Below are 14,943 nucleotides of genomic sequence, written 5' to 3'. Positions count from 1 at the left end.
AAAAAATTAGAAAGCATAAGAAAAAGAAGCAAATAATTTTGAAAAAACCACACGCATCGCTGTATTAAAAAATCACAGATATGATGCTTTAAACACCATTTTAAAGAGTAAACACCAATACGGTGTTTTCACTAAATGGGATATTTATACTGGCATATGTTTATGTAGTGTAAATAAATTTCCAGAATATCACACAGTTAGAGCCTTTTGGTGATATTTATATATAACTGTATATTGATTCGTCTATAATATATCATACATATATAATAATACGATATTTCGTGATAATCATGTCTCATTATTATACTTAAGTTAGGTGTGCAGTGTATGCGAATTCGGAAATGTGATTTTTTCTCAATTTCTTTATCTATTTAATTTGAAATATTAATACCTAGATCGCACCACAGTCTTAGAATGAAGTCCGTGATCGCACCGCTCGTATCAAATTAAGTGCTTATCGAAATATAATTGATTGCAGCCCCTGTGCTACAATTAATGATCTCTTTAAAATGGGATTAAAAGTTGGTGAGTCGCCTCTCCATCCTTGACGCCGTACTATACATTTATTTAACGGGGTTAACATCCACTATTACAGCGTTTGGGCCTTTCAGCGAACGAATATGTGACATCGTATTGCAGAAGTACCTGTTTTATATACAATATACATCCTTCTAAATGTATGGTAACCACTTGTAAACTTAGCAGTCACATGACCACAGGTAAACCTTACAATTCCATGTGACTTGAATCAGCCAATCAAATAGCTTGTTTGGTGTTGAAGCGATCTGTACATTGTTGGAAGGGAAAACGTTCTTCCTGGGGGGAAATTTTCCTTTTCGACATGCCAAATAAACCAAAGAAAGAGAAGGTAGGTGTTTTGGTACGAGTATTTGTATGTATGATTACGATCATTCAATTTTTGAGACTTAAACCAATGAATTATCGCTAGATTTCCTGTTTGACATGTCAAAATTCCGACTGACAGACACGCCGCTTGGCAAATAAACAGGGTGTATTTAGTTAAATATGAATGTTTTTGTTTGTTTAATTGACAGACAGTTACAAAGACTACTGGTGGAACGAAAGCAAACGCAAAAGAAAGTACCGAAAATGCAGAAAATGAGGTATGTCTGTTATTATTTGCTATTTATACGAAACATTCACTACCAAAGATGGCAGCCATATTGACATGGTATCAAATATGGCGGCTTGCCTGAAATGCAAATTTCTCTTAATTTCAAAGTGTTTTGGTAGTCACGTTGAAACACATAAGTGGTATCGTGTTTTCATAGATGTATGCCCATTTGCTTGCAGGCAAAGAAAAAGGCGGCGAATCAAAATGCCGAACAACATCCTCCTCCAGCACAGATTTCCAAAATGAAATTTTCAGGCCCCCCTCACGTCAAGAAAGACAAAAGACAAAATTCATCAAGATTCAACGTGTCTAAAAACAGGGAACTTGTGAAGCTGCCTCTCCTTAAAGGTACATGTTATTAATGTTACAGAATAAGCTTAACCGAAACCGTGAAAAACAGTTCAGCACAAAGTTGTTTACATATTAGGTGGTTGTAATGATTATAATCTAGCCAATTTAGTGATATGAAGACACGACTTTGATAATTAATGAAGATATTTAACAATTTATTATAGGATTCTGATATGAAATTAATGGGTCATACGTAAATCAAGATTGTTTGTTTTATTCAATGAGGCAAATCACGATCCTCTGGCTTTCCCAACTATACTGTTTGGCCAGGCAATATTCACAGGTGTCTGCATTGGAGACCTCCCCCAATACAAAATTTAAAAGGCTGAAATTATCTGTAAAAAGATTGTTTATAACAGGAAGGAGTGATGATAGACATGATCTGGGCCCATGTCGACTTGAAATAGCAACCTTTTGTCTTTTAGTTTGACATTTTCTATTAAAGCAAAATTCTCACTAATTAAGACTAGTATGGTGCTCTCCTCTGTTACTTCCTCCTTCACAAAGTCTTAAGTCCCCAAGGTCATGACACAAGTTCTTTAGATCCAAGGAAGCATCATCAATCCTTTAGCTTCTATCTTTTGAGGGGTCCTTAGGAAAAACATTCTGTATACCCTGATAGTTTTTTAGGGACTGTTTAGTCTCAAGACAGACATTCTACTATTTGACTAGTTAGGTCACCTACACTTTATACTTACTTACTGTCCTACCTGTTTTTATTACCAAGATTTCTAAAACTTCAAATTTATGGCATGAGCATGATGAAATCATTGCTAGTCATTTCAAAGGCACATATGAAAATGTTAGCCATTATATCAAACATGCAACATCCAGATCTTCACGAAAATAATCAGCCATTCAGTTCTACTAATTTTGTGTTTTAAGTGTAAGTGGGTCTTTATTCTGGTCTGCTGTGTTCAGTCATCATAGTCATTTACTATCGGTAAAAATACTAAAATCTTAGTTTATAAATTACATAATAATTGTGTAGGTCTTGTATATGATAGTGATAAGGAAGTTAAGTCAGATTATCTTCCCAGTGTTAGGGTGTATGAATCATTGAAGTTCATCTGATGGATATATTTTTAAAAGCCTTCTTGTGTATTTTCTATTATGGCCATTGCTTGTAACAAGGTTTATCTAGTTGCTAAAGCTTTGCAATAGGTGAAGATTATCAAAACCTTGCAAAACTTGTGTCAAATGATACAAGCGACATTTATAGAGGATTTGACTTCACAATCTTATGTCCTCTAGATTGAACAAGGATTTCATCTGGTTTTGTTTTGTAAATTTTCTTGATGAAAAAACAATATTATGGGTAAATGATATGCATTTTTCTTTACTCAGTCTTAGGTTTAAATTTCACAGCAGAAGGATAGACATCAGTTTGGTGAAATTCGAGAAAGTTAACTCTTGAACATGTCAGTCTACATTACTTTGAAATAGAAATAGAAAAGAAATACATTTATTATCTTTCTGTTGTCAGTGAATCACTCAACAAGACTTTTTGATAATGGTAAATTAACTATTGGCATAGTGAAAGTGTTAAGCTCTTGAATATTACTGAAGTTTATGTTTCAGAATTTTAGGAAAGGTCATGACTGATAGGTAGTGTACAGGCACTTAGTGGTGACTTGTTTTTATTGATAATTGAACCATTGGTTAGTAAAAGGGATAAAGTAATTGCAATCAAGTGAAAATCTAACCTAGATAATTAGCGATTTGAGTGTATGGTATGGTAAAATTAGTTATTTCATTATAAAGCAACTTCCCAGTATTTCTTTTAACTTAAATTTGTGTCACAAAAGTATGAATGTGAATTTGTAAAGTAAATATGAATAAAGTATACCTGTTGTGTCAGACTATTCATATGGCTGTACATCATCATAATTGTGAGAGGACTAAAATATTCCAACATTAAAGAAAACCATGGTGTTGGCTCTACTCTAGCTTTATTTCATTCTGATTATATTTTACTTCTGTTTAATACTGTAGTGGATGTGTTCATTGGAAATATAGCATTTGGTTCCTTTTCAGTGAAATTTGAAGTGACCTTTTCTGTCAGAGTTGCTTATTATAAAGGTGTGACAGTTATTATTTTACTGACTAACTTGAATACTCTTTAGATTGAAGCAGTAGTCACAAGTAGTTGTTAAATGCAAATTTGCATTTAAACCAGTAACTATTAAGCCTTGTCATAGCAACTGATCTTGTGAAATTTTTTAATTATATTCACGTTATATTTATCTGGAGTTGATGAAGTTCAAGAGCTTTGTATATAAAAAGTAACCTGTGTTAATCCTTCTTGAACAAGCACAGAAGTTTTGACAAAAAATATACAGGTTAACTTTTTTTGCTCTCCATGTCTGCTTTTACATGCATGTCTTTTGAGTATGATGAGTCAACTATATCAAGGTTGTGACAGATATAATTTCTTTTTTGAAAACTAGAATGAAGAACATTCATTTTTGTAAGTGAAAAAAGGCAGGGAGCCATATTTATTTTTTTTAATGATATATATGATGGTTTTGGGGAAATACCTTTATTAAGGTAACCCCAGATTTTAAGTTGCATGATCCTATAATTCTTGCCCTAAATTCCATAAAATTATGAGTAGGTATAGGTGAAGTATGAAATTTTCAGGGTTTTTCACTGGGGCTCAGTGGTGCTGAATGTGATATCCACACCCATTCCCATTTGGATTTAATTCAAACTTGACTGAATTCACAAAATATTTATTTGTGTTCTTAACAATTTGCTTCCTGACTGGTCACTTTTCTTGAGATGAAATAAAAATGCTATTTCCCCAATGAGAAGAAAAAACCCACTGAAATTGATATTTTTACTGAACTTTCAAACATGTCTGTGGTATTTATTGGGGGTATGTGCAACCATGCATGTGAAAATAAGATATTATTTTTACAATTAGTATTGGAATGCTGACATGTGCAGGTTACCTATTTCTCACTTTTCATTGACTCAAGGCCATTATAAACTATTTAGTCTGATTAAGGTTGCATATAATTGATACAGCTAATATGAACTCAGTGTACCATATCCATGTAGTTGGCTGTTGGTGCTTGCTTTCTTGTGATAGAATGGAACTCTTGCCTGCAATATAGTGCTACCTCACTGGAGTGCCATGCAAGAAGCCCAAGAGCAATGGACAAAAGCCCTATCTCAATGAAAGGTTAACACTCTTCACCAGGGCTGAAATAAGGCAGTAGGAAAACTTTACAAAGTAAAAGGCAAACGATAGAAATGGAGTCTGAAAAAAGCAGGAAAATTGTATATTTGACATAAGAGAACATTTTGGAAGACACAGTAGTAGTTGACAAGGTATAGGTATAATGTTATATAATAACTGCAGGAAATGTAACACTGATGATATGTAAGTGACATAGTTTGTGACACTAAGTGCATGTGTATATTGTGCTAAAGGATATGTATACTTGTGTTGTCAGGTGTGTTCATGTCTGGTTTGTTGTGGCCAGCTGCTCTAATGATGATGTGTGATGCATCCATGTTTCTGTTGGATGTAAACTAGGTTTAACATCTATCATAGTATCCTGTTAAATATTGTGTCTTGAATGATATGAATTATTCAGAAATTATGTCAACATTTCATTTCATTTAAGAGCTGATGAATGTTGGAACTGTGGCCCTATAAAATGTGAGGGTCAGCATTCAAACCATAATCATGGAAAGAAATTGTCATATTTCAAATGCATACCACACATTGAATGAAAGTCTAAATTTATCTGCAAGCTGATATCAATGTAATGATTTAAAGATGAGTACACAAAACAATTATTTATCAATATTTTGTTTGAAATTAGGGCAGGAATTTTACAAATGACTTAATGAGGTCCTGTGATTCATAAGGTATTTTCCCAAAGTTATGACATATTTATTATAACATAAATAACCCAGATGAAAATATACACACACTCACAGCTTTGTTACACTCACAGAAGTAAATGTCCGTAGGGAAATTACTGTTTCAATCTTAAATGAAGTACCATAGAGTCAAATTTTGAAATAATGAGAGTGACTCCATTAAATGTACAAAAAGCACAAAAGGGAAGTGGAAAGGGAGAGCAAAATGTTGATTACATTGTTGTAAGAACTCCTGCACATGTTCAAGAAGCACCAGACATAGCCCTATGATCAGATGAGACATGAGTGTATGTGTTGGTGTGGGTCAGTTATTTACTTTTTATGGTGCTGAAGCTATGACTCTTGTCTCCAGACTGATATAATAAAAGTCAATAGAACATCAGGATAATTCAAACTCTATCCAGAACCGATATCTCTGGTGATCATAAGGTGACCTCAGGCTGCCTTCTGTATTGTATTACATCATCTCAGGTGGTGGAATAGTAAGAGTTTATTTATGAGAAACTTTTGACAAATGTTCATTTATGAAAAATCATTCTAATCGATAAATTTAACAAAATACTTGAAAAGCAGAGAAAACAATTTGTCGCAACAAAATAAACTGCAACAGGAAGCTGTTAGAACAGATCATGTTTCAGGAGTATGCTAAGTCTATACAACCCATTGTAATTAAAATGCATGACTGGTTCAGGAACAGGCCTAGCTATAAATACACCTGAACTGTATGACAGTTTCTGTTTTAAGGATGGCATAAACACAGTATGAGATGTATGAGGTTTTATGTTTCAAGGTCATGGTTCACACACCTTGACAGAGATGTGAGAGGTGCATGTGTCAGGGATAGGACACAGGGTACAGACACCTTGACTTAAAGAGACGATAGAGGTTAATGTATCTGGTATAAGATACAGAGTACAGACACCTTCACTTAGAGATGTCATAGGTTCACCAGGATGAAATAGAGAATACAGACTTCATATAGGTTCATAAGTTGGGTATAAGCTACAAAGTACAGACCCCATGACTTATGTAAGAGGTTCACAAGGATAGAATACAGAGTACAGACACCATACAGGTTCATGTGTTAGGGATAAGATACAGAGTACAGACACCATGACTTATGTTAGAGGTTCACAAGGATAGAATACAGAGTACAGGCACCATATAGTTTCATGTGTTAGGGATAAGATACAAAGTACAGACCCCATGACTTAGATATGTTAGAGGTTCACAAGGATAGAATACAGAGTACAGACACCATATAGTTCATGTGTTAGGGATAAGATACAGAGTACAGACACCTTGACTTGGGGATGTGAGTCAAGTTAAAAAAATGTTCAAACTTTAAAATTTTGGCGTCCTGAACTTGCATGAGATCCTACACATAATTAGAATGACTTTTAAATCAGATCAGGGAAAATTTTCGAAGGTAAGCCACTGAACTGTTTTAATAATGGTCAGTGCTGCCTTATCTTGTTTTGAGGCTTGCTTCTCTTGATATAGTCTCATCTTTTCTCGGGGCATAAATACACATTTTGTGATGAAGTGAAATATGATGATCAAGAGTAGATTTCTGAAATTTTCTGATTTTAAAATTTTGGGTCAAACAGTTTCATTTCCTGTTTTCAATGCAAATGTTACAATCATAATTTTTTTCTCACTGTCGCACTTCAACACGAAAATAAACAACAGCCATCTGTCTTTGAAGAGCCTTGTTGTTCACATGTTTTCAGACTCGTTCATATTTGCTTCCCAGTTGCGAAAAATCTGTCCCCTTTTCTCTCTCAAGATCATCAGGTCCTATCATAGATAATAAACTTTTCCGTCCTCTGTCAAGACTGGGTATTTTCATAGGAAGATTAAGGTCTATAGCCAAATGCAAAACAGAATCTTTGTGTGATTGACTTCTTACCAACATTTGGAAATCACTATAAATTAAATAGGTGGCTTCCACTTTCAGTGTAGCACAATGTACATTTTCTGAACAAATAACACAAAAATTGAGCGTTTTCTAAATTAAGATTTATTCGTTTCACTTCCATTAAGAAACATCTTGTAAACAAAGCCATCTTCTGAAATGTTGATGTTTTCTAAGGATTCACATAATAGAGAAAGGTGCATCCTTTTTTATTTACTTGCCTACCAGAAGCAGGATGCTCATGTACATTGATCACTGCACACATTTTGTGATGTGACAGGCTTACGCCTTCAGTAACAGAGATGTGACAGATACACATTAGCATATTTATTTAGAGATGTGAAGAAAATAAGATGTGACAGTCTGACACCTATTTAATGAAATGTGACCAGCACACATCCACTCAGAGGAGGCTGACATCTTCATTGATGGAGATATAAAAGGCTCACACCTTCAGATAGAGACATGACAGGTACACACATTCAGTTATAGAGATGTAACAGCCTCGCACATTCAGTTATAGAGATGAACAAGGTACACTCATTCAGTTATAGAGACATGACAGGTACACTCATTCAGTTATAGAGACATGACAGGTACACACATTCAGTTATAGAGATGTAACAGCCTCGCACATTCAGTTATAGAGATGTAACAGCCTCGCACATTCAGTTATAGAGATGAACAAGGTACACTCATTCAGTTATAGAGACATGACAGGTACACTCATTCAGTTATAGAGACATGACAGGTACACTCATTCAGCTATAGAGATGTAACAGCCTCACTCATTCAGTTATAAGAGATGTGACAGGTACACACATTCAGTTCTAGAGGTGTGACAAGCATACCTATTCGCTCACAGATGTAGGAGGCTAACATCTTCATTGATAGAGATCTGACATGCTCAAACCTTCATTAAAGAGATATGACAGGCACACATATTTAGAGATGTGACAGTCTTGACACCTTCAGCTATAGAGATGTAACATGCACATTCACTAACAGTATTAACAGCTCTAGAACAAGTTGTGTTTTAAGGATGTTGTATCATGTTACTTACAGAGTATAACTGGTTCAATATCTGAAATGCTCTGTCTGTATGAATTAATCATGGCTTTGTGAACATGGTATGATGTCATTTCATGTGTTTAATTGATCTCAACATGGTGATTACATGTAGCATCAGCTTTAAAAGAATTCTCATTTCATTTCTGGAAATCCTCTATGACTAAAGCTTGGCGTGACTAAAGTGATTGATGTCAATGTTGCTGTTGTGTCCAGGATATGGAGAAGAAAACAGTGCTCTGGTGTATTGGTTGATTTGATCTGTTGGTTTCTTTTTTCCTTTACAATAATGTAGCATATTATAGATGAAAACTTCTTCTATAGATTGCACTTTTCTAGAGTAATTTATTACATTTAACATTTGGTAAAAACATGCTGTGTTATGTATTATGGGACCACAAAGATGACTGAAATTTTGTTAGCATCATTTACAACTGAAGGGGTATCTTGGAAGCTTTTTGTTACTGCATGTTTCTCTGGCAAGCAATTGTTCATAGAGAAATTGATGTATCTTATAGAAGGAAAGATTCAAAAGGCAGTAAAACTGGCAATATTGAATAAAGAATTTCTTGTCATTTTTGTAAGAGAAGTTATTATAAGATTACTAAGGAACAATTGATATCTTTGTGACATATTTATGAATTTCTTCATGGCATGTCTGGTGTCTTATTTTAAGAGATTTTATGTCAAAATTGTTTCATAACACTAGATGGGCATTACTCCTCTGTTAGTTTGCCTTACCATTCATTCAAACTAGCCTATCATTCAGAAACAAAGATAGTTGTATATATTTTGTGGAGAATGGTGTTATGATTAAACCTTGTGCATGCACAGTACTAGAAGCTATATGTAATGTGAAGTACTGAAAAAAGGCCTAGGGAATCTGAAGACTGACGTCATTTGTCAGATGTAGGCTTTTATCAGGAGTAAACGTTTATCAAGAGTAATGGGTATGGATGAAGAAGCGTGTTTACAACTAATGTGTAAGATAAAAGTTTGCTTACAACTGTACCTCAAGCACATGTCCAAGATAAATAAATGTAAAAGAGAACATATATGTTAGGTTTTCCTTCAATTAAAGATCTTGTTTTTTCTTTCACATTTTGGAAATTATAAAAGCTTGGGTGACCGGGAGATGTGAATTGAGATAAAGTTAGGATAATCAGCTTTATCTCAAAATGTTGAAGATACTTTTATAAACATTTAGTTTAGCTATTACTTTGGCATCTGGTTTGAGATAAATAGCTGTTGTCACAGAATACAAGTATGGATACTCACGAGGAATGTAGGTGAAATAGGAAAAGCTATCACTTGTTATCATGTAACCTTTAATCACTGTGATTAATTCCAGCAAGTGATAAAAAATTGGTTCAAATTGTTCCTTCTTCTTTAAATAAGCCACTTTAAACATTAAACTCTGTCTGCGGATGAAAGATCTAATAACCTAGTTTTAGTGATATACTTGGCAAGCAGTGTATGTCTGCAAATTCATCCAAAATATTTACCACTGCAACTAAAATGTTGAAAGTGTAATTTCATTTAAAAAGAACTTGACAAACCGTATACAACCTATAATGCTAATTTAGTTGCTAAGAAGAAAAAATATTTCTAGTCTTGTTATATTTATATATAAGGCATCACAGTGTTTGTGCTCAAGTTAGAGTTGCAGATGTGATGTATCACTTGCAGTAAGGAATAATTGAAAAGAGGTTGTTATTTGTAAGGATTGAATTAATTTCTTGCTAGCTATGCATAAGTAGCCTGAATGACCAAAATATAGATTTTAACTCTTTCAAAACTTACTGTAAATTGAAGAGACTTTCCCCTTATTATTAAGCAGTTTGTAAAATGGACCATACAGTGACAATATTAAGTTTGAAAAACTTTCTATGAAAGCATGAAATCTCCATGCAAATATCTTTTACTTGACTGTGTTCTTAGATCTACACAAATTGTTTTTCATACACGAAAAAATCTGACATGGTATGGATTTTTTGTCTGGGGATGCTGCATCAGATTCTAATGCAAGTAACATACACTCCAGTGGAAAGGCAGTGTATGATAGGAGGGGAGGGTAAAGGTTAGAAATCAGTTGATATTTTATCAGGTGATGGTACCAAGGAATCTAATTATATATTTAGGGACAGCTGATGTATCTTGTGCAGGTGTTTCTATGACTCATCCTGACAAACTAATATCTGCTTATTAACAGCTAAACCCTGGTTAATAGTTTGTTGACAGAGGTATGACTAGATCTGGTCTGAATAGCAAGTGGACACTGCTGGCTCCGAGTGACGTTCAGGGTAACAATGGTGGACATGTACATTACAGTATGAAAACATCATGTCTGAGTTTGATTTGAATTTTGAATTTCTTAGAAATTGTACGGGACCAAAAATACTACTATCTTGATTTAGGTATGAGTGAACTTAAGTTTGTAATGGTTTAAAGCTGTTTTAACTGTCAAAACAAAGTGTAGGAGTTGATGAGTTTGGTTTGTTAGTTAATTACGTACCTATATTCTGATGCTGGAAAGGGTTCAATTACGTAAACATCAAGTTGGAAATTGTAATTTTACATAAAAAAAAAGGGTTAAAATGTATATACAGGTGTACGTTTGTATCTGACAAGTCCAGTGTTAAGTTTATACCATCTGTATTAATTAGACAGCGAGATATTATATAGGTCACTAATGATCCTGTAATTTCTCAAGGTTACAAGCTGATGAGATATATAAGGGCCACTGTGTATAAAATTTTAACAATACTGAGTGTGTTTGTTAGTGCCCAGACAGGTTACAGATGAGTGGATGTGGGCATAGCGGCCCTGTCTACAGATATATAAATACTAATACTATTTATTGGGCGTGTTTGGTTGGTGTTTATTCTGCTTTCCCTGGTAGTACTGATTACATGCTTATGTAACATCAAATGTTTCCCCCCTGCCATAAACCCAAAAGTAATCTCAAACCTGGTGATAAAATTCCAACCGCCAGGGCCCAACTCCACCAGCACACACTAAGGATACTGTTGTGCTAGTCAAGGTATATATATATGTCTATGTGGCCTTCAGCATACTTAAGAGTGGGACTTGAATGTAATTGGTTTATGATTTGGTATTGACATCAATCATGACTAACAGGGATAAATCTGAAAGTATTGATTATACCTTGTATATAGGTATGTAGTAGGTCAGGTCTCCTTGCATGCACCTCTGGATTAAAGCCATGAAGACCCCATAGTTCAGTGTCTATAAAAAGAAGAGGCTGTTTTGTATAGTGGCTATCTTAACCGATATTGTTCGATTGATTTGCTGATCTGTATATGTAACACATGTTGAATCCTTTGCTACAAGTAGATACTATTCATAGTTTGAATTCTGATATTGTATGAGACCTGCTCACAATGTGTTTCTCATGTCCCTTGTGGGTATATATAGGCGTGTTGTATCCCTTTAAATTTTTACGTCCTATTGATTTTATTGGACCTGCCAACATTTGTTATGACCATTTTATATCTCTACTTTTCTTTATTTAGTTTCTCTCTACAAGGTGTAAAGCTTACAGGATCAATGAAGTACTAATGAGATCCTCAAACCTTTTGCAATTGGTGGCTTTTCAGTGCATACTGGGCAGTGACCAGATGTTTGCCTATTTAAGGAAAAGAATGTAATCATTAATGAATTTCTGATCAACCCTCACATTCTTAATATTAATACTCATTAGATTAACTTAAATCACAATCTAAATTATATATGTGATCAGGGTGTTGTCCTTACCATTGTGATGTAAAGACCTCACCTAAAATTGGATAATGTTCAAAGCACGACCTGAAACTATAAATATAAATTAACTATGCATGTTGAGTATTAGCATGTCGGGCAGCTGTAGGTGTGGTTTACTACAGAGTCGGTTAGTGTATATTGTTAGAAGTATTATTGCTACCGGCGAGAAAGAAAGCAGTTGTTATATACAGTTGATGTCCTCCCCTGCATTTTTGTATACAGAAAATATCCCCTATGACTATGACAGTCTTGTAACGTCTTTGATCTCTTAGGTTTATTTTGTCTGAATATTTTGCTGATGGTGAACTTCCATCTTTTGATGGATATGACTTGAATTGGAAATTTTGTTTATATGTAGTTGTGTTATACTGGAAGAAATATGCAAATCGAATAATACTTGGAATTCAAATGAAGTTGGTAATGGTTTTTTTGAGTTGTGTTTCTGCTTGGATTCTGTATCAGGTTGAGGAATCAAGTATGAAGCAGATCATATGTCTGCTGTTTAGGTTTGTTTGTGTAACATTATATAGTCTGTATAAATGACAATATTGATTTTTTGTGTTTGAAATTAAAATCATTAATATAGTCTTGGAGAACTAATGTGTATTGAAAGGCCTTTAATATATATGATCAATAACTGCTGTTATGGGACAGGTCTATATATATATATATTATATATATATATATATATATCAGGGCTTTCAATTGCATGTCATTTAGGCTTATGTACATCATTACTGGGCCAGCCTTTAGATCTGTTTCGTTGATATTAAGGTTTAGATATAAATATATCTACATCAAACCAGGGTCATTGTGGTCTGTACAATATGTACATTTAACAGGGTTGCCAGACCAGAGTTGCTGTTGTCTGAACATTCCACAGGACTTTCAGACCGGGTCATTATGATCTGTACATAACCAATAACCATGGGACTTTCAGACCAAGGTTACATTAGTCTTTAACTAACCAGGGTCATCTTGGTCCGTACATAAACACAGTAGTTTAAGACCAGAGTAACTGTTGTCTGTATATACCACAGGGCTTCAGGACCTGAGTCATTGTACATGTTACAGGGTCTTGAGGTCAGTATCATTTCAGTCTTTTCATGTAGACCAGAGTTACTTTGGTTTGTACATATCAAAAGATCCTTCAGACCAATGCCATTATGGTCACATGTGGTCAGTTTTTTATTGAGATGAGAAGCCTGCCTAGGCAATTACAAACACCTGTTGACGCTACAAGGAAAACTAGATTAGTGGTATTTAAATATTCCTAATGCTTTTGGGTATTTGTTAGTGGAGGCTAAAAGCAGCTATATATAGACACTATCTTTGTGTATACTTCAGTCGGTAAATTTAATCCATGTTTTGTTTTTGTATTGTTGAATTTCTTGTTTTCGTAAAACATACTATACATTTGTTCATATCTGATCTATGAAAAGGCCAGTGTTTAAGTTTTGGCATTTCGGTGATTACTTTGTTATTTAGGCCTGTTGTCAAAGTTATCTTGGATTTTAGTGAACCCAAAGCATATGATTCTCACACAACATTTAACAGTATGTAGCTGCTATGCAAACCTATGTCATATGAGTGTTCTATATCAAACATAAAGACAAGGCTAGTTCGGGGCTAGATTTCAATGTTATCAATATTATCTAGCAACATGTCAGATATTAGAAGCATTTTAAATAGGAAACAAAATGTTGACAGCTTCTTCCTAGATTAGTTGTCTCTGTGACAGGTGAGGGAGGTGACCTACTTTTACAATAATATAAAGGATACATATGAATAATAAATAATACCTGTGCTGCACAACACTAGACTTGCATTACACTAAGGCATAACATAACACTAAGGCATAACTTTCTGCAGGTAGACTATTCATCTAACAGGTTTCTTCATTTCCTCAAATACAATTGACATGAGAAGTAGATTTTGTTAAATTATCATTGCAAAGCCTGTAGGAAGTAATTAGATACAAATGGACAGTGTTATGTGATTACAATTGGGCATGAACCATATACACCTGTATATTACACCTGATTAGGTTCTTGTAATAATAAAAGGTCAAATGTCACATATTGTCACTTTAATGCCTATTTAAGTTCATATTCACAACATTGTATCATTTACCTTTTGGTTGGTTTGTTCCTCAGGGTTAGGGTCAAATCAGAGGATTTAAGCTTGTCTGTGTGAGCAAGTACAATTTATAGTCAATATATTGTGAAAGAATGTTAGGAAGAAAGAATAACCCATATTTTTACTGTTCATTGCAGATGCAACGCCAGCAGAGCGGGAAGACCTGTTTATACAGAAGATCCGACAGTGTTGTGTGCTGTTTGACTTTGTACAGGATCCTCTGAGTGACCTCAAATGGAAGGAAGTGAAGAGGGCAGCCCTAAATGAGATGGTTGAATTTGTCACCCAGAACAGGGGTGTCATCACAGAGGCCATCTACCCAGAGGCTATAGTAATGGTAAGCATCTGTCTGTAACCAACAACTCATACATATATTTTGAAAATTTGTAACTTTGCAAATTTGTAGACATTATCCACAAATTGGTGTCATGACATCTTAAAGTAACAATATTATTATATTCCACGGTGTTACATATTACAGTAGGCCTCCTGGTACGTTGCCCCACTTTTTTGTTTTAGTTGAAAATTTGGTATTTTGCAGAGAGATCATTTATCAATCAGGATAGAGCTTTCAATATTTAAGTAGATGTGACACATTATGGCTTCCAATGAGTTGATATGCATTTGATGCAGTTTCAATAGCTTATCT

General features: G+C 34.4%; 1 protein-coding gene across 3 annotated transcripts in view; it reads left to right on the top strand.

Moving 5' to 3' along the window:
* The first annotated feature begins 801 nt into the window (after positions 1-801).
* LOC132551049 (serine/threonine-protein phosphatase 2A 56 kDa regulatory subunit delta isoform-like) overlaps positions 802-14,943 on the top strand; it is a 38,849-nt gene continuing 24,707 nt past the window's right edge. For all 3 annotated transcript variants that reach the window (XM_060215159.1, XM_060215152.1, XM_060215168.1), the window contains exons 1-4: positions 802-868; positions 1,056-1,124; positions 1,315-1,483; positions 14,432-14,631. In XM_060215159.1, the coding sequence (XP_060071142.1) occupies positions 842-868; positions 1,056-1,124; positions 1,315-1,483; positions 14,432-14,631 (465 nt within the window). In that variant the 5' untranslated portion in view covers positions 802-841. The remainder of the gene's footprint in view (positions 869-1,055; positions 1,125-1,314; positions 1,484-14,431; positions 14,632-14,943) is intronic.

The sequence above is a fragment of the Ylistrum balloti genome, unplaced genomic scaffold (genome assembly GCF_031769215.1).
Source record: "Ylistrum balloti isolate Yb309-2 unplaced genomic scaffold, AGI_CSIRO_Ybal_v1 Utg369626, whole genome shotgun sequence".
NCBI lineage: Eukaryota > Metazoa > Mollusca > Bivalvia > Pectinida > Pectinidae > Ylistrum > Ylistrum balloti.
The sequence above is the reverse complement of the archived record's forward strand: the minus strand, read 5'-3'. Positions and strand labels throughout refer to the sequence as shown.